The sequence below is a fragment of the Haplochromis burtoni genome, unplaced genomic scaffold (assembly GCF_018398535.1).
Source record: "Haplochromis burtoni strain Fernald_Lab_line unplaced genomic scaffold, NCSU_Asbu1 Contig_94, whole genome shotgun sequence".
Taxonomy (NCBI): domain Eukaryota; kingdom Metazoa; phylum Chordata; class Actinopteri; order Cichliformes; family Cichlidae; genus Haplochromis; species Haplochromis burtoni.
Window position 1 is genome coordinate 1,910,819 of NW_024582455.1, and position 20,331 is coordinate 1,931,149.

A 20,331-nucleotide genomic window follows, 5' to 3' on the forward strand; every position below is an offset into this window, starting at 1 on the left:
CTTAGTGCTCTTGGATTTTTCCACAGTGCTTTGGAGAAACCCCCCCCCCAGCACAAATACACGGGGCAGTGCAAACCAGTCACTCAGCTGAGACCACGTGTTTTGCACCTACAGAACCTGTTTGTACTGAACCAGTCAGTTTTTGAGCAGAACTGCCTTGCCAAGGACCAAATGTGTGCTTGGGAAGTAAACCATAAGGAGCTTATCATCTATATACACACACAACGGCAGAAATAAAAAAACAAAAATCGGAAAATTTACATTTTGTGCAGATACCTCAGATTTGTCCATCATGTTTTAAAGTTATTTACTTTGATTTGCTGTGGCATCGACAATCTATTCACAGACATCCCTCTCCAGATCTCGTGTCCATGCTGGTGCAATGTGGAATTGGTTTTTGAAGGACATGAGGACTACTGCATGGATTTACTATATCTATCTATACTGTATGGATGGTGTCATTGAACACCAGGGACAATGAACTTCAAATGACCTTGAATGAGAGGGAGAGAGCGAGAGAGAGAGAGAGAAAATTACTTGGGAATATGTGTGTATTTACAGTAAGATTAATTCAAGTGTATTTTAGTCTTTTACAGTAACATCTTTGCCTCCATTTTCATGTGTACAAAAGCGAGCTGCTGACTGACTGACAGGAGTGAGTCTAGTCCAGCTCTATGAATTGTTCACACACAACAGTGCAGGGCCATTAGTTTAGGCTGGATTTCATCTGTGGAGACTGCAGTTGACTCCAAGGTAACATGAACACCAGAATACAAAAGCCAATAAATAGAAACAGAGGAGAGCCGATGAGGACAGGTACAGCAGAGTGGAAAGCTTTCAGGTTGAAAAGAAACTATTGGAATTCAAAATCAACGCAGGACAGGTCACCCACAGAAATCGACCGCGTCCTTTGAAGAACTCAACAAAACATCACTTCCACTCTGGAGAGAACAGAGATAAAAGTATCAAAGCGAACAAAGATGCAGTAGCAAGAATCGAAATGCTAGACAACACAAGACACTAGTTTAAAAAAAAACAAACAAAAAAACCCAAAAAAAACAACAAACTTGGAGCAAAGCTTGGAAAGTTTGGAAAAGACACGTTTTGTATCGTATGTAATACTCTGAGTACCTAATATTACGTGAGACGGGAGGGTTTTTATTAAATTATATGAATTCATCAGTATCTTGTACCTCTGTTATTGCAGTTTATAGCTCATTTAATGTTATGACTGTTCACCCAGGGACTGCAGGTGGATATGAGCTAGCAGCTAAATCTGGGACGAGGCGTTCTTGTACAAGATTAATGTTTTTGTGCTGACAAATAAAAAAGAAGAGTAAGTGTGAAGTGTCCACAATCCACACTGTTCCAGCTCATCAGTGAAACAGACAGGAGGTCAATTCATGGCCTGGATGTGCATGACTCACCTGCACTGATGATGGAGGAGATAATCACAGCAGCAGGATGACTTCAGAGGAACACAAATGCATGTTTTGTTTTTATGCACTGCATTCATTATATGGATTCAAATATTAGACTTCATCACTTTTACCTCCTCGCACAGAACTTCTGCACGATAACTACAGAAATGGCAACTCTTTATGTAACGAGACAGACTGTACACACATCCCAGCCTCTGCTTCTGTCACATTAACACGTTTATAGTTTGGGTGGAAAGGTCACCTGCCACTCTATAAACAGAATTATCTAGGATTTTCAGGGTAGACTAATTATCCTCTAAAGAGAGACGAACACAAAGAAAAAAAGATGAACAACCAAAGAATGCAGCCAAGATCTAATCTGCACTGCTACATCGACCAGGCTCACAATAAGGAACACGGAGGGAAAAAAAGAGCCAAGCACAGCAGCAGCAAGCTGAGAATACCTCTGAGGACAGAGGCTTATCAATAAGAGCAAAATAGAGGAGAGTAGATTTTAAACAGACAAAACACACACACACACGATGAGCTCATGTGGGCAGTGTGTGACCCATAAGCCCAACTACAAAGAGATCTTAAATGGAAATGGAAAAACAGAATATAATCTTATTTTGCCAAAGAGAAGACAGATAAAATTTCAATTTGTCTGACTCGGTGTGTACTACAAAGAAATTTACTGCTACTGTGAATAGAGAGCTGTTAAACCGCGGAGCCAAATCGAACCACACTCATTAGCGATATGAAGCTTTTTTTTTTCCCTACACAAAAACAGGAGATGGATTGACTCCAGCAGCAGCTGGCTCACAAACCAACACTACTCATAAAACGTTTTGTGAATACTGGCAGAACAGGAATAAAACAAACAACTAATTACAGGCGGTGAGAACACAATGATGATCGAGCCAAAATGTCACCCTGAACTGATGAAAATGGGGAAACGCAACGCTATAGTTGGTTTGGATGGGATGACGGTTTTAAAGCCAGCGGAGTTAAAGATGGAGATGAATGGATGCAGATTACTTCTACTTGACTGCAGTAAAGGACAAAGCCTGCTGTGTGTTATCGCTTTGCTTTCCATCTCCACATCGCGCGCTCTCTACTGATGCTATCTGAGGAAAAACCAGAGATAGTCAAAGAGAAGAGCGACTCGTTCCAGTTGCAGTGCTCGCCGTCGCCTCACAACTTATGCGCTCGCGCTCATTCAGAACAAAGACGGCCGTCAAGCTACTCCTGCTCACATATTTATAGACACAAATCTCTCCTTTGTTTTATTTATTTATTTGGATGAGCCTCATCAAAAACTGAGATTGTCAGTTGCTAGATTTAACAGAAAATTTGATAAGTGGTTATTTTGAAAACTGGGATAAAGCACTAAAGAGTCCAGTATGATACACAGAAAACGTCTCGAGAGAGAGAAAATGTCGTTTTTCTTCCATCAGTGTTTATATCATTTGCATGTCATTCACCATGAGAGCAACTCTATCAGGTGTGTTCTTTGTTTTAAAGCCCTTCAAAGACACCAACTCCCATCAATTCATCGGAAACAGCAGCAGTCTTGGTATTTCAGACCAAGAAATGAGTCTAAATGCACCGAGTTACAACTACGGACATGCACACAAGACAGCTGATGATATCTGCTGCTCAGTGAGCCACTCCCCTCATTAGAGAATCCCTGACCAGAAATAACCTGCACATAACGTCATTTAATCGTAGTTTCTTTTAAGAAAATTTAAACCAGAAAGGAGATCTTACTCTCCGAGCCTGTGCTGGAGGGGTGAGCTCAGCTCTCTCACACAAACAAACACACACACACTGCTCTTAGTGACACTGCCAGATAGAACCTAATGCTTTAAAGTACCTATGTTGACAACTCCTGTTGCACACAAAAAAAAAAAAAAAAATCATGTGTTGCTCTTCCAGTCATTATTGTTGGCATTTTTGATTGAAGCCTTTGAGATGACTATGACTGAGCGACAGAACGCCGTCACTCTGATAGATTGATGAGAGCAGCGATGTCTGAAAAGGGCTTGAGAGAGCTACCTGGAAACATCAGTGCTTCACTTCTTATAAAACCCCAGAAAGGCAAATCTACATTAGTACACAGGTACTTCTATATAATGGAATGTCTAACATGACAACAGCTACATATTTTATACTGCAGATACAACTTCACGAGAGGATGGAGGCTATAATCGTGGCTCTATAATTAGGCACAAATGAGCTCAGAATTTGAACGTACAGAGAAATCTCCAAAAGCAAACCCAAGAGGTTAAATAAGTGGGTGTTAAGATTCCCATGAAGGCACACACTGCTGCAGTTTGTGTTTCTCCAATTTGCATTGCATTCTGCCCTGAGTACTGTAGGAGCATCCCCCCCCCCACTATCATGATTATACATACTCCTTAACCAGGACTTGTCACCGTGTAAGTGGTTGCAGTGAGTGGCTACGTTTTAAAAGACCATTCAAACTTTTAAAATCTCCCACTATTCCCAGTACGTCCCTTTTACTCGTCCTCCTGTCATATTTAACTATGAGCATATTCAAACTGAGAACCATGGTGCTGGCCTGTGCAAAGAGAAATTAATGAGCATGGAAGACCACCCTCGAGTGCAGTTAAGAGTTCAAGCTCTGCTGTTATAATGATAACTGGTCGAGATGAAAGTCTTCATTCTTAAAAGCAGTCAGTTCAAAACACATGTCCAGCTTCCCATTTCTCCAGTTAAAGCATTTCGATTGGTCAGTAGAGGCTGTCAATCATCTCACGGCTGACAGAAAATCAGTCGCTCAAGAAGGCAAAAGAGACCGAAAGCAAATCCCGGCTGAGCGGTGGAATCCAGATGGTCATCCTTCTACATATCTGAGCAGCTCCCGTTTCACATAAAACAAAGGCTGATTCCAGACCTGCCATTTAGTCCCCTTCCTGGTTTCCAAGGAGCAGCAGTGCCAAGATTCACAGTGTTTTGTAGCCCATCTGAGAAAAACTGAGAGCACTTTGAGAAGTTTGCCTGGTGGAAAAGGTCACAGGCTGTCTGTGCGGGCGTGACAGCTGTCACACACTCTGACCGGGTGGTCCCAACCTCGAGAGGGCACGGGCTTGTTGTGTGTGGAGCAGGGCCCGCAAACGCCCTGCCCACAGGCCCTGCAATGGTGCTTCGACATGGCTGGAGTGAAAGGTTTGGAGCACTGGTTGCACTTGGTGATGTCCTGGTCTGGCACCCAGTAGTCTGGCCGAGCCACGTCCTTCACGAAACCTGAAGCGGACGGGCAAACAGAGAAGAGCGAGTTTAAGATTTTAAATCGGAGATTGGCTTTTTATTTTCTATTTTCTTAGAACATAAATGCATTGTTCGTGTGTTGGGAGGGGGAACTTTTCAAAGCTTTGACTACTTCAAAGTGGAAGTCTTCTTTTTGTCCAGTGTTGTTAATAAAGTTACATTCACCACCTAAGATGGCAACATGTAATATGTACCCATCTAACAGCATCTCCATTACAGCTCATTCACACCCCTTTCAGCTCCACTAAAGAAAACTATCTTCCCTCTCTGTGTTTCTCTCTGTGTTTCTTAGAGAAGAAGATTCTTTTTCTTGTACAAGAAGCTTTCAGGTTTAGGTTTGTAGTCTTGATCAGTCACAGTTGAGGCTTGTATTCCAGTAAACAGCTTGCGTGGAGGGACAAAGAGGGACTGCATTTTCTGAAACACAAACCTAAACCTGACATTTTTGCCTGTTAATTCGTTTTTTAAACTGATCTGGACTAGCAAACTATAACCACCAGCCTTACACCCAATACCAGTTATCCATTATTCACAAGGCTATTCGCTACACTAGAAGCACCAAACCCCGGCTGCTGTCATCAGAGGAGAGCTGATATATCCAGCTATCATCTGAGAACCTATGTGGTCACCATTGCAGTGCTGGTCAGGTTGGTGATTCAGAATCATTTATTTTAATCCCTTTGCCCAACATCCTATATATTTGGTTTTTCCTTCCTGGAAACCGTTCATTGAGGCTGACTTCACGCTATGTCCTTCACTCTGCAGGAGCACTCAGCCACTCAAACATCAGTTTCCACAATAAACTCTTGTGCCAAGTCTGAGGCTTTTACTCATCTGTGTTTTAGAGCAAGGTCGAGCAAATCCCAAATTGTGCCAAAGCGTTCTATTATTACCTCCACCGATGAGGTCGTGTGACAGGTTGGATTTGTCTGTCTGAAAGCAGCATTATATAAAAATATATGCATTTAATATTTACTACACGTAGAGTTTGACAAAACTTAGAAGTTATTATATTTTTGATCTGGATTCACGAATTTTTGAAAGGATCTTTATTTTTTTATTATTAAAGGAGTTGAGACAAAAACGGGACATTTTACATCATATCTTTACAAATACATATAAAATCAAAGTTTAAAAAAAGGTAGGCGCTGTTTCGATCTGCAGCTGTGTTTCTGCTTATGATCAGAAGCCTATTGAGACTTTGGTACCAGCTTTAACTTAAAATCACTGACTAACTGAATTTGTTGCCACTGTCACAGGTAAACTGGCTCTTGTTGCACTGATGTTGAAGCTTAGCAGTCTGGAATTTCATCACAGTTCATCAAACTAGTTGGACTTTAATTATACATTAATTTAAACTGATACTGGTGGATAATATATAATTTTAGTGGTATTGCACAGACATGCACTCAGTCTTCGTGGATGACAAACACCAGTATGCAAAATCACTCTGAAACCAACCATCCGATCATGTCCCAGATGTACCTACGCCTGTAGATTAGCCTATCCTAACACACTCATGGAGTGGTTGTGCTAAAACCAGGTATTAGAATTACCAACAAATATCTGAGTGGTGAGGAGACAATATAAAACAAGCTGCAGAGCACCAACAGAACATGTAATGGTAAAAGAAAAAAGCAGTGCTCACAGAGAGGGTAGTCCACAGCTGTGGTGACCATGTCCAGTGTCGACTGTGCCACCTCCGTCACCCTGCGAGCTATCAGACCACGAGGCTCCACCTTACAGACTAAACAAACAAGGTGTGTGTGAGAGACAAAGAAATCAAAACACAAAAGCAGTAATAACAACAAGTCAGGAGCCACGACGACCAGCATCAAATGCATGAAAACACACAGTCTCACTGTTTGGTATAAATACATGACACAGTATTTGCTCCCCTCGTGATACCGTGTTTTTTTGTATATTTGTCACACTTAAATCTTTCAGACCAGACATTTATTATTAGACAAAGATAACCTGCTTAACCCTCTGGGATCCAGGGTATAATTGGCTGTTTTTGACTACTTTTGATTTTACGTCTATATTTCACCTTTAAAAACTGTTTATCATCATTATTTTCAGCACAACCTCAAATAACTGGAATTTGAGTTATTTTTTCATTTTTATATACTATATTAGCACAATTGATCTAAATTCAGACAAAAAATTCAAAATCTGAGTAAAAAAAAAAGTTTTATTTTTTACTGTAAAACCCACAAACATGTTTAACGAATCATTTTCATAACTTGAAATGCAAATAGAAATTGTACATGTCTAAAATTTATGCACAAGTTTTGCAAACAACAAAGTTATCTGGTACTATTTACTTAAAAATGCAGCCAAGGCCTCGGGCGTTTTTTATATAACCATTTAAATCTATTTACAGAACAATCAGGTGTGCTGCATCAAATAAGAAGGCACACTAACTATTTGTGTCAGTCCAAAAAAATAGTTTGTGTTCAGTATAAGACAGAGGAGAACACCACAGGCCTAAACCCTGCAGGTCTGACAGCAGGAGGTCCCGTTTTCCATGTGGGAACAGCGTTTACACTGGAATCTGCCTGTGGCCCATCGACACAATTCAAAAACTGGTATATAGTTTGAAGTCCGTACTTTCGACCCAAGTTGAAATGGAGACTCTGAGTCGCTGCATCTTGTAGCTGTGTCGTCTTGAATTGGTCATGTGATTTTGACGCGCCGGCGCGTCCGTCGACCCCAGAGGGTTAAATACAAAATGCAGTTTTTAACTCGTGATTTCATCTAATAAGGGTTATACAAACCTAACTGGCCCTATGTAAAAAAGTAATTGCCCCATCTTTATAAATCATGAATTAACCACATATTTGTGTAGACTGACTTTGACTTTACTAGCTACACCCAGGCCTGATTACTGACAGACCTGTTTAATCAAGAAATCTCTTAAATAGAACCTGTCTGACAAAGTGAAGTAGCCTAAAAGATCTCAAAAAGCAGCACATCATGCCACAACCGAAAGAAACTCAAGAGCACACGAGAAACAAACTCACTGACATCTATCAGTCTGAAAAGGATTACAAATCCACTTCTAAGGCTTCAAGACTCCAGTGAACCATGGTGAGAGCCATTATCCACAAATGGAGAAAACTTGGAAGGGTGGTGAACCTTCCCAAATGTGGCCAGCCTGCCATATTACTCCAAGAGCGCATCAATGAGTCATGCAGGAGGTAACAAAAGACCCAGAACAACATCTAAAGTACTGCAGGTCAACTTGTCTCACTTAAGGTCAGAGTTCACATTGAGTCTTATTGTGGAGTTCATGACTCAACATTAAGAAAGAGACTGGACAAAAATGGCAACAATGTGAGTGACAGTCACATAAATAAACCACCAATGCTGAATTAAAACAATTCTGCAGCGAAGAGTGGGACAAAAGTTTTTGATGCCAAGGGTGGCACAACCAGTTATCAGGTTTAGAGGCAATTACTTTTTCACAAGTGACCATGGAGATCTGGATAACTTTCGTCCTTCAATAACTAAAATAACAAATAAAAACTGCATTTTTAAAAATTTACTCAGGTTATCATCGTCTAATATTAAAATTAACAGCATTGTATACACAGGTGTGCGTGTCACATAACATTAAGTGTAAATGTGGGCTCACCTGTAATTGAGTGCTTAGTGACTACAATGATGAAAGACATTTGTCTAATGTAACTCTAGGTTTAGGCTCGTCCAGCAGTTTAACTGACAGCTTGTTTCTGTCTTACCCTGGCTGTTGGTGTCAGGAGGACCTCCCTGGCGGTAGCAGGCCTCACACACCCTGACAGGACTGTTGCCCCAGCCCCTCTCTGGCACCGGCATCCTGCGGCTGGAACAAGGATGGCAGAAACCCTCCCCACATGATCGACAGTGATGCTTCCTTTCAGCCTCCTTGAACTCCTTTTGACATCCATGACAGGCCTGAGGGGAAAGAGGGAGGGGGATACAATGATGGCAGATATCACACCGACAGACACAAGTCAATGAAGACCAAAAATTTAACCACTTATAACTGCTATAGTTATTCTAGTGCCTTATGTTGTGTTTCTAAATGTTAGCCCTTCATACTCACAGTGATCTCTGTATTAGGTCTCCAGTATGGAGGTGCCACCTGGTCAGTAATCCAGGCAGTGACGGCTTTGGTGGGGCCAGTACCGTACTCTGACACTGACTGAATCACATAGTTCATCCCATCCAAGACCCTCTGGGCAGCATTTTGGTGGCTGGTTAGAAAAGCGTCAGACTGAAGAAAGACAAGAGTGTGATCTCAATTAAAAGCTTGATAAAGAGGATGATGGGCAAATTAAGTGCCCATTAGTGATTCCACCATCATTTCTACAGTCACAAGTGCAAATCAGCTGAAGTGAATCATCTTAACCCCCAGAATTTCTTGCAGTTTAGCATTTAATATCAGAATTACCGCATGAGGCCAATAACTGGGAACTCCCAGTTGCAGGGAGGAAGGCAATGATGGTGTTATAGCATGGCTCAACAGTCCAAGTGTTTCACTTAAATTTACATCTGACAAAACATGCGAGCATCCTGTTTTGTCTGTGTGCAGAGAAAGCTTAGCTGCAGGCTCTCTCTATAGCAGCAATGCCTGCAGCATGCAGGGATGAATCCAAACTGATGGCACAGGGTGTACTCCACCACACCTCAAACGTTTAGTTGCTACTTATTTAGATTAGCAGAACTAAAAGTAAATATATTAAATAACACCCCAACCCATAACGAGACAGCCTAAAGAAATGAATTTAACCATTACAGAATATTTTTTCTCTAGGGCAGTGACAAAATATGACAGTACCTTACTGAGTGTCAGGACAACAATCACTAAAACAATTTGCCTCTGCTTTAATTACAGGCAATAAAAATCCAAAACAGTATTTCAGTACTGCGTGCTTATTTTACAAAGACTAAAAATATGTAACATAAAACCAACAGGTGCTATTTTTTACACTCTCCACAAATTCTTTTGATGTTTTTTGTGAAATAAACATTATTAAATATAAACATGAGTTAAGCATGTTTTAGTACTCACATCCTCCCAGACGTGCTTGACCTCTGATCGCACCACACCACTCTCTGGGTCCTGGTTTCCCATCCAGTACTGTCTGCTGCGGTAGATTACCCCACAGCTAGCACACTCCAACACATATCTGAAAGAGGGACGAGAGGAACAAGGCAGCAGACAGTGGAAGTGAGATTATTGGCTGAAAGGCAAAGAGGAGTGTAAGCGTCCGCCTAATTGTGTATATGTGAGTTTCCATACCCTGACCAGGCGTACTTGGCCAGTCCAAACCAGGGATTATCAGACGAAGCTGATGTTTTGGGCACAACAATCACCTCTCTGCCAGCTTCATAGCACCTCTGGACATGCAACACAAAACAGATGTAAACAACAACAACAACATACAGGTTCACCAAAACTAGCAGTGAAATTCTGTTCTTACCTTACAGATGAGGACCTTGTTGTTGTACTGGTGTGCATACTGGCAGAGTCCATCTGCCATGTGGGGAACTCTGTCTCTCAGGTGGTTCATTCCATTTTTACAGCGAATGCTGGAGAGTCGACATGACAAGATATTAGAGTTGGTGAAGGAGAGGGGGATTTGTAAGAAACCTATGGTTACAGTGCACTCATTCTGAACAAGTGTTATAATTTCTCACACACACGCTGCTCTCAGGTTTTAGGAAAGAACAAGGAAGAAGAGTAGCTAAGAAGCAAAGTAGGTTTCTCTTCACCAAAACCAAAACATGGAAAAAGAATTAGCACTTATGCATCCCACTGAGGAGATAGTTAACATCCACAAGAAAAGCAGAGGATTCCCATTTTTAAAGAATACTGTTCTCTACAGTGATTCAGTCACAGAGACAGTAAAAGGCTGTTGTTCTGAGATGGAAAACTAGAACTATTTGGATCAAACTAAATGAGAAAAAGCTCAGGAAAGGTGTGGTTATAATAACAGTCCATCCAAGGTGATTAGGTAATCTGCAAACACCCAGCGCTGGAGATGAGTACAGTTTCCAGATCAACAATAATAATACACACTTCTCACACATTCCCAACTATGCAATCTAAATATTTCAGGTTTAGGTTGACCATACGTTCAAATTTTAAGGACCCGTTCTAGCTCTTGTGTGTAGACAGCGTTACTGACTTACTTGCAGCTGAGACAGAGAGCTGAGCAGGTGAAGTATTCATCTGGGAAGAAGGAGTACAGTGTCATCTTTTCATCTGATAGTTCTCCACAGAAACGCTCACTCAGAGCCTTGTTGAAACAAAAACAGAAGGGATTAGAAGACAGAGAACTAGATGGGAGCTGAAAAAAAGGCTGAGGAGACACAAAGGAAGGATTAAAAAGAATCATGTGCTTTTTCTTAAAAGGCCTCTAATATGGTGCTTCTTCACTTACTTCTAGTGCATGAAACACTATCCCAGGCTGGCGGGGGGACCGTGTATGAGTGTTCTTCACTTGCTGCTTGATGGCCTCTAGCAGCCCACTATAGTCTGTGGGCGGTGTGATCGTCTGAGTGCCTACGTACTGCACTGAGCTGAAGGCCTCTGTCCCCAAACCCAGGTCATGAAAACGCTTCTGGAGGAGTGTGTCTGCATAGCCGGCCATCTTTGAGTCTACAACAGGAAGGAAAGACAATAACATTGAAATCTGTGACACAGGAAATTACAACCAAGGGAAATAATTATCCTAAAGTTCTGCTTGGAAGTACCTTGGCCCAGGAGTTGCGTGTGTGTTGTTTCCTGGAAGATGATGACTGCAGGCCCCAAAGAGGACAGGGGTACATCCAGACCACAGCGGGTGGACAGGGCCCTTAGCTCTGGGGTGAAATGCTTCAGGTATGCCCCTGAGGCACTACTCAGGAACTGGAACATGTCATTGTGAAGACGCTCTGCCCGTGTGCGATACACCACTATATCCGACACTGCCAGCACCTGAAATTGAAATAAAAATGTATCTAGAAATAAGATGACTTGCTTGAAATAAAGTGAGTTTCACTGTTCTGTTTACATGATTAGGATGTGACCATTACCTCAGCAGAAAAAGTAAAGAAGACAACACTAGAAGTGAGCACACAAAATCACAGACTCCTCCCATTATTCCACCCAAACCAAGCAGCAACCGCTAAATTTACCTTCAGCAGCAGCCGCATTCTCTGGTTCTGATTGGCTGCGGCTCCCAAGAGGCCCTCTGTATCCAGCGCAATGAGGCTGAGAGTGGGGTTGTAAGCAGCCCAAACTCCCACAGTACAGGAGCTGGGGGACTTGGAGGTGTAGAAAACAGTCTCGCCATCAAACAGGACGTGGTTAAGCGTGTGGGACTTGCCATCACCGGTGTTTCCAAAGATGGAGAGGACCTTGACGCCCGCTACGTCGGCACAGCCAAGTCGCTCCACGAACTCTGCCTCATCCCGGACCTATAAGATGAGAGGAGAAAGAGCACCAAGAGACAGGCTGGTTACAGAGATGAGCTATTTTGTGGCACCGTGATACAATTGGGCAAATTACTTTTACTGATTCTTTACGAACGGTATTATTTATTTTAAACAAAGAAACAAAAAAAAAAAGAACTGCGGGGGATTAGTCACTTCAATCTTAACGCTGGTTGTTCATACAGATTACCTTAAGTACACAAGAAAACATTATCTCTTGTACTTTGTAACACTGTGAGGGTGCCTTCCATGTGGGTCAACTGTGCTGTATGACTCACCAGGGACTTTCCTAATAGCAACCCTGTCTGCTGTTGTGCTGCTCTTATTTACAACTTAAATTTAATGTTTTTTCACAGTATTATAAGCAAGACACCATCCACACGTTAAAGCCACGGGCTGTATACAGACAAAGGCTAAAAAGACAAGAGGCTAAACACGACGAACATCCAAACACGCTGTTTAACGTCGCATTAGCGAAGCGTCGTGAAGTAGCTAAAGCCTCAACAAACTTGCTTTATTAGCTTCAAGACAAAAAGATCGATTTAGCGCTGAAAGCAGATTTGGCTCATCCAACATTTTTTTTCTTTTCGTGACAAAAGATAGTTAAGGGCCTTCCGTAACAGGAGTCTTCCCCTTTCTAGCCTAGCGGCTAACTGTTAGCCGCCGTTAGCTCAGCTGATGTTAGCTAACTTTACCTGCAGGTTTTCTTGCTCGTCCACGAGCAGGAAGCTCCGGCCGCCGCCGTTGGGACGGTCCTCTGGCTTCAATGGACTGATCGACAAACTATCCATTTCTTTCATCAGTATATCGGACATCGTTGTTCACTTAATTGAAACGCATTTGTGGCAGCAGCACGAAAGAGCAAAGCGAAAGTTTAACATGACGCCTACCTGTCGGTCAATCACAACAACAGCGCGTGGACTGTAGGAGGAGCCAGATGGGGCCACGCAGGGCAGCAACGTAAGACGCGCTTGTTTGACTTTGGTCTAAACATGAGCACCACCGTGTGGTCAGCCGCAATACAGCACCTCACATGCCATTCAACAAACTTCCTTCATCAGGGAATGAGAAAGCATAAAATAAAACCGAGTGGACCCATGTGCCCGGTCTTTTGTGGCCCCTAATATATATTATTATTATATTTTTTTCTTATTTAGGATTAATGATGTGAACCAAACACAAATAACGTTCATCTAACATTTCTTGCTACGTTAATACAAAATAACACATTTATTATTCTTCACAACTAAAGAATAACGCACAAAATCAAAGTTTCCTTAACTGACAGAGAGTATTCTATCGGAGCGGTGCTTCCATGCTAGAGCTGCTTGCTAATGTTCATTAAATATTTGTTAGCACAGATCTATAAATATCACATGTCACTGGCTTCAGAGCGGCGCCACTGCTGCTAACATGACATGGAGAAAGAAATTCCAGCATTGCTGCTCTAACGGCTCTGAGTCCTTCCTTCCTTCCTCCCTCATCTCCTCCCTCCCTTCCTTCCAATGTCTAGGGAGTGGAAAATGCCAGCCCAGGCTTTGGCATAGTCGCTTTAACACCCTTGTCTCTAGCCTGAGTCAAATAAAATCGCCACCTGGGACAGATCCAGCAAAAGATGTAGTAAGGGCAAGAAAACGAGCGAGTGCGGGAAGGATGCAATAAAGGATGGCGTGGTTAAGGATTTAGAGAGGGTCGCGGCCTTTCTCCGGGCTCAACTATGAGAGACAAATGTCTGAAAGAATCAATTATAGGCCTACTCCCAACCCATCACCCCTGATTAATGAATAATTAAAGCTTCTCATTGCAGGGCTATCTAACATCCATGAGGCCATGAAGCCGCTAAGATTACGCAGAAACAACTTCTCTTGATTTTCAACAAATGACTATACAGACCTGTCCTCAGTTTCCTTAACAAAACAGGTAAACATCTTTGTATGCAGTTTGTGCTTTTTGCTACTCGAGTATCCAGTTATTCCCTTTACAGTGCAATTAATATGATATCTGACCCAAATTTGCACCCATATCCACAATCATACCTCTGTAAACAAACACAATTTAGTGTTTAGCTGCTATAAGAGCCAGAGTCATCATCATCACCCAGACAAGGGAAGGATGCTTATAGGAGAGACTGACAGAAAGTCCTGCAACCCAACCTCAACATAACTGTGGTGGATTTTCTTCTTCTTCTTTCTTTTCTATAAATTCGGATGGGGGGTATGGGGGGCATTGCCCTAACAAGTCCGAGGCGGGACCGTGGTCCACTTAAACCGCTACCCCCGCTGGAACTTGTAGTACTGTGCTCCTCGGCGCGTCTCATGTTGACATGCATAAAAACTACACTTCCCCAAAGCTGTCACAGAGCGCTCCCGCCTCCCATTGGCTGGCCGCTCCAGCCGCAGCCCCAGAGAATGAATGAAATTGAAATAGCTGCTACATTACATGTACAATACCGGGCTCTGCAGTGTTGCATTCTATCATACTATATCAAAATGGCCACAGCGGTACAGAACCCCCTCAAATCGTAAGTACAACACGTTTCCTGAGTGTTTGCGCTTTTTTCGGTCATTGTGCATGCTGTCACTGTCAATTTAAGCCCCTCAATTTCCCACATATTTCCCCAGCATGATTACCAACGCGTCTATATGCATGCAGTGCATACAGCGGAGAATGAGATAACGTCAGGAGAGGCGAATCAGCCCCGGAGAAAAGTTAGATTTAAAGCTGATGGAGGTTTCTGGGAGGTTTTTTCGGGCATGAGTGGTGGGGGGATTATTGCGCGCTCCGATGCAATTCATATAATCATTTCTCTGAGCCGACAGCAGCGTGTGTGCAGGGATATGGAGGAATGCTGGAGGTAGATTTGGGTGACCCGGTATGTCCCTTGCCAGTGTAGCCAGCCAAGATCACGGCCAAAGCCGGGCTGGAGTGGCAAGGCTGTCCTGGAGGAAGGGGGATGGTTTAGATGGCTTTACAGTACCTGTGTGTATATTTTGTTGAAGGGGGGCTGAGAGGAGGTAAACAAGTAGACTGAACGAAGTGCTCCGTTCCCGGGTTTTTAGGCTGCAGCGTTACCTTTACCGCCGGACCTCTTGGAAACGTATAGTGCGAGGTAAATAACGCTCCTCCAAGACTTGCTTTCATCTTCGGCGCTTAGAATAAAGCCTGGAATCCAACCCAAAGCCCGGCGCTTTACATTTAGTGCAGCTACATCACAGCGGACATTTATCTCCACTGACAGACGTTAAAGCGGCGGGTTTCCCCGTGAAGTTTCTTCCGCGATGATCCCCTTTGTGCAGTTTTTTTGGGTGGTGGGGGTGGTGGGAGTGGAATGTCTTTTTTTTTGTTTTTTGTTTTTTGTTCTGAGACTGGTTTCAGCGGAATGCAGACGCCTGCTGCCCGCCTCAGCTCCCGGCCAAAAAGGTGGCTGATGTGCGTCTGTCAGCGGGTACGCACGTTCAGCCAAAAAAACCAAAAAACAATAGCTCGAGTACCTTGGAGTGTTTGAGCATACAAACGCTCCAGCTCAGGCAGTTTGAAACAAAGAAAAGTCACAAGACCTATGTGCCAAAGGAAGGAGGGAGGGGGGGAGGCACATCGGATGCTGTGCAGGTTTTTACCTGAGCAGGGAGATGGGATATAGTGTCTGTCTGTCAGCTTCTCCGAGAGGCGACATTTCGCGCATTTCCATGAACGACTGCCCTGTACGTGCCTGCTGTGAAAAGCTCCTCACAGGAGAGAGGGGACTGGATTTGTAACGGTGCTGATTGGTCAGCAAGCCCTGATTGACTGTGATGGTATTTTGGGGGTGTTTTGGTTCAAAGTACTTGTACTACAACGCAACGCAGGGACCACAGATATAACGCAAACACGCAGGAGATGAATCATTTATTTTTGGTTTATATATGCTCTAAAGGGCAGGTATGTGGCAATGCCGATGACGGGACGAGAATGGATGGGTGGAAAAGGATGAAGGCTCCTCTTCTCTCCTCCACAGGATGCCAATCCAAGCAAAGAAAAAGTGTGTCCAGATTGTTCCTAGAGGCCCTCAGTGGCACCATGTCAGGGGATTAAATTGACTCATTTGCATGGAGTACACACCAAGACACACAAACAGAGAACACAGGGTTTTGGTACAAGGAGGAGAATAGAATGGGGGGTGGGGGGAGTGTACAAAAGACAGCAAAGTAAGTGGTTAGAAAGAGTGACTAATGAACTACAGCCCAATTTTGAGTGGACTTACACTGATTTCTTTTTAAGTGCTTCAAGTTAGACCAGAACCTCCATATTGTTAGCCAGTATCAACCCTGCAGGGATGCTGGATTCCCTTAAAGCACGTGAGAAGAGGACAAAGCTGGATGTATTTATTTATTCATTACACAAGGCCACAGCAATCAAAGCGGCCTTTAATATCTCACCAACTGCATAAATGCCATCATTACGCAGTGTGGGTTTAACTGTGTTCCAGTTACCGCTCTGCAATGGGCTTTTAAACAAGCCCTTGTAATTAGCATGTCTACAAACAAACTTGCTATTAGAGGCTTACAAATTAGGGGCCCATCCAGTAAAATGGGCCAAACAACCAGCAAAATTGGGTTCAAAGTCAGCCCTAATAGGGTGGCTGAGCCCTGCGCGCCTGGAGACGACGCCTGTTGTGCCCATGAATGTCCCCAGACCTTGCTGGATCTCTGCGATGAATTGGCATTAATTCAGTGTATATACATCTTTGGGAAGCTGCTGGTCCCCACTGTCCAGCTGAGTGTGAGCGGGACACTGTGAGAGCCAGTCTACGTGAGTGGAGGTATGGTGGAGGGTTGATGTGCAACAGCAAATGAGGGGAGGAGAACACCGAGCTCCATTCAATCTGCTGGGCATTTCCCTACCAGCCCTTCTCCCTGTCTATCTCTCTCTCTCTCTCTCTGCTGGATTAGACTCATTTATAATCTCTCTTTCTCCCTCCCTTTTACTTCCTCTCTGTCCTCCCATCACCCTGCTGCCCTCTCTTCCACTATATGCCTCCCTCCATCTTCGCCGCTTTCCCAATCCATCACTAGTTTTGCCGTCTCTCGTTTTTATTCAGCCATCTCCTTTCTCTCTCTTCCTCTCTCTCTTTTTGTTGTCCATTTTCCTTCTTTTTGGCCTCAAACCATCTGAGCCCTCTCCCCTCCCACCACTCTTCTTTACATTGTGAATCAAGGCATGGCCACTCTTTTAATAAACTACATCGATGAGAAATTCCTACGCATTCTCTCAGATCCCTCGAAACTCCGTTATATAGCTTACAGCTAAGAGTTCCTTAAGATGTATCTACTGTATATTTGGGCCATCCACTGCCAAGAAAGGGCTTTTAGTATACTGTCACCACATTATATAATGTTTCATAAGAGTTATGGTGTTTACAAAAGACACCCTGAATATTTGGGCTTCTGGATGTCTGCTTATAAGTCATCTTTAAAATTCTCTGCAGATGAAAGTCTTTCGGGAGGAGAGCGCAATTAAATGAAATTTCAGACTTTGCAGCAATCACTTAAAGGCACAGGTGGCAGAACTGATCAAAATGACAGTGGATAGCGTGTGCATTTCCACGATATTACTTCCTCGTGCTGGTTAGAGAGGGAGATGTAGATAGTTGCGCGCCGTGGCACTGGCAGCAGTCGTGGTGGCAGGGCCCTATATGATATTATTTCTGCCCTGCCTGACTGAGCCGAGCTAAATGAGTTCCGTGTAATAACCGGCTCTGTGTGCAAACAGCCCCGCGTGATGGCTGAAGCCACAGCCTGAGCATCCATTTCTAGATCTTTCCCTCTCCTTTCAATCTCTCCCTTTCATTCCCTCACTCGCTCATTTGTGTGGCATCACGCGTGTGTACGGAGGTAGACAGGAAGGCACACAAACACGCACACACTGTTGCACTCTCTCATTTCCTCTCTTACTCTCAGTTTTTTTCTTCACCCGTATGGGAGTAAGCCTGAGGTCTGATGTTTTTAAGGGTATTTCTTTTTTCGACTTATTCCTTTCATCATCCCCTTATTTAGACTTTCTATCTGTTTTACTTTTTTTATGAAGACAGGAGAGAGAGAAACACACACACAGAGTGTGTGAGAGAGAGAGCGAGAAAGAGAGAGACATAGATAAGTATTTTTAGCTCTATGACCTATTTCTCCAGTGCTACCTAACTGACTGTCAGTCAGCTGCACTGCTTTGGGACTTTGCGTGATTTCCAGCTAGGGAATTTGGAATTTGTAGTTCTGTTTGGTTGGAACTTGAAGTCCAAATTAAAGGCGTGGTAGGAAAGGAACAGAATATATTAAGCCTCTAGTCTCCTCAACATTATTTCTTCTCTCTTGTCAGTCCCCATTTATATTATTCCCAGTGTCTGTGCGCGTCCACTGGTTCCCTATCAGGAGTTGTTGAGGGAGGAGTCAACAAAAAACCCCAATGCCTGCTTTCCTCTGCAGCACTTTAATAAGGATGCACAGTGGTGTGGGGAAGTGGGGGTGTGTAGGTTTGGTGGGGTGGGCTGGGGGCCACTAATAAACACACACACGTAGCCACACATGCAGACACACGTGCGCACCCAGATACAGAGGTAGGGAATCCATCGCCTTAATAAGAGGCCAAGTGCAGTGGTGATAAATCTCACCTGAAGGAGCTGTTCACAGGCAGATTGCCTTACCCTGATGTACTGCCCTCAATGCACACTGCAGCCAGTTATAGGCTATATACACCCACCCACGCGCGGGGATGTATGCGCACGCAAACACAAACAATCAGCGCGCATAAACAGGCACGCACGAGCGATAGCCGCACGCATATGTAGAGACAAACAAACGCAAGCGGCAATCGTGAACGGACACATGGACATGGTGGGCCTGTGATTCACAGATTTAGAGGGTTTCTCGGAGAACCACACCCAGCGGACAACCAGGCAGACGCACAACTCTTCATTAAAATCGCATACAGCAGGTAACACAATGCGCTGACAGAAACGACACGATCTGTTGCACGGCCCTGCCTGTTTCTGCCTCCCTCCGTCAGATCTCTCGTCATGTTCAAATATGCAAACAGTCAGTTGCAGACACACACACAAACACTCGTGCACATACACACATGGCCATACCCAGTGCTGTGACAGCCATTCGAGGAAACTGACGCTTTCCAGCTGGTAGCGTGGCAGACGTCCGCTCCTGCACAGACACAGCCACACTCACACTCCTGTCTGTCCATCTGTCTGTCTGTCACTGTCAAACTGAATGTGCGGCCTCTTTGTCTTTTTCTGACTGGCGTGCACGCTGTCAGTCACACACACACACACACACACACACACACACACACACACACACACGTTTTCATTAACCTGCATACAGGAGTAGGACTGCATTAGTGCATGCACTCCAAATGTATGTGTCTCACTCTTCAACCCAATTTTTTTTTACTCTTGATCTGCGTTTGCCAGACCACATCTCTCTACAATACTTCATCAATATGCATGCAATATCTGCTAGTGTGTGTTCACGGGCAGCCATCCACACATATTTCAGTAGCCCAGCCTAGATATACTATATACACATACAAATATCTATATATTCCTACTACTGCAGCCTTGCAGTCTTCAGAAGAACAGAAAAATGTGTTGCTGTGAACAAGCGCACAAGCGTACATGCACACACAAACACACACAGAAAGAAGAGAGAGAGAAAAAGACAAATCATTCGACTGAGAGAGAGAGAGAGAGAGAGAGGAGGAGAGTGGAAAAGAAATTGAATTGGGGATGGTGAGGGTGGAGGGGCATGAGGAGGAGGAGGGGTGAATTGGTAAGGGTGATATTGCATAGTTTAATCTGTTGAGTTCAGCCATGGAGGGGCTGGGGTGGGGGAAGGGGAGGCATGGAACAGTGGTAGGCCGCCTGATATTAGTTCTCCTCTGCGAGCACACACACACACACACACACACACACACACACAGATGGACAATGGTGGGTACAGATGGACAATGGTGGATAGGACAGGTGTGTGGACAGGTGTACAGGCTTGAGTATGTAGGCACAAGTGTTTCTACAGGCTCCAAACTCAACCGAGACGCGCACACAGCTACCAGCCACGCTGTCGGCAGCATTTGCTAACAAATCTTAAGTGCAGAACACAATCTGCCC

General features: G+C 43.8%; 2 protein-coding genes across 4 annotated transcripts in view; one reads left to right on the forward strand and one right to left on the reverse strand.

Annotated features, from left to right (window-relative positions):
- Nucleotides 1-3,327: 3,327 nt before the first annotated feature.
- Nucleotides 3,328-13,141, reverse strand: si:ch211-11n16.2 (zinc finger FYVE domain-containing protein 1). 2 transcript variants are annotated; one of them, XM_005926564.3, is made up of 12 exons: nucleotides 13,073-13,141; nucleotides 11,886-12,167; nucleotides 11,463-11,685; nucleotides 11,150-11,367; nucleotides 10,899-11,005; nucleotides 10,187-10,295; nucleotides 10,006-10,103; nucleotides 9,775-9,892; nucleotides 8,806-8,976; nucleotides 8,462-8,654; nucleotides 6,364-6,462; nucleotides 3,328-4,691 (listed from the first exon to the last, which is right to left on the reverse strand). In XM_005926564.3, the coding sequence occupies exons 2-12, from the start codon at nucleotides 11,901-11,903 to the stop codon at nucleotides 4,459-4,461; spliced, it is 1,587 nt and encodes a 528-aa protein (XP_005926626.1). In that variant the 5' UTR covers nucleotides 11,904-12,167; nucleotides 13,073-13,141; the 3' UTR covers nucleotides 3,328-4,458. The 2 variants fall into 2 exon arrangements, with proteins under 2 accessions (XP_005926626.1, XP_005926624.1); XM_005926562.3 differs by having other exon boundaries at nucleotides 12,878-13,127.
- Nucleotides 13,142-14,579: 1,438 nt separating this feature from the next.
- The window catches only part of dpf1 (D4, zinc and double PHD fingers family 1), a 49,108-nt gene continuing 43,356 nt past the window's right edge, over nucleotides 14,580-20,331 (forward strand). Inside the window, exon 1 of one of the 2 annotated variants that reach the window (XM_005926565.3) lies at nucleotides 14,580-14,703. In XM_005926565.3, the coding sequence (XP_005926627.2) occupies nucleotides 14,591-14,703 (113 nt within the window). In that variant the 5' untranslated portion in view covers nucleotides 14,580-14,590. The remainder of the gene's footprint in view (nucleotides 14,704-20,331) is intronic. The other variant, XR_001336442.2, reaches the window with a different exon arrangement.

Coding starts and splice junctions, on each gene's coding strand:
- si:ch211-11n16.2 (XM_005926562.3), bottom strand. CDS start 12,997: ATGTCCGATATACTGATGAAAGAAATGGATAGTTTGTCGATCAGTCCA. Junction 11,686..11,885: donor GAATGCGGCTGCTGCTGAAG/GTAAATTTAGCG, acceptor TTTCAATTTCAG/GTGCTGGCAGTGTCGGATAT. Junction 8,655..8,805: donor GACCTAATACAGAGATCACT/GTGAGTATGAAG, acceptor CTTTCCCCTCAG/GCCTGTCATGGATGTCAAAA.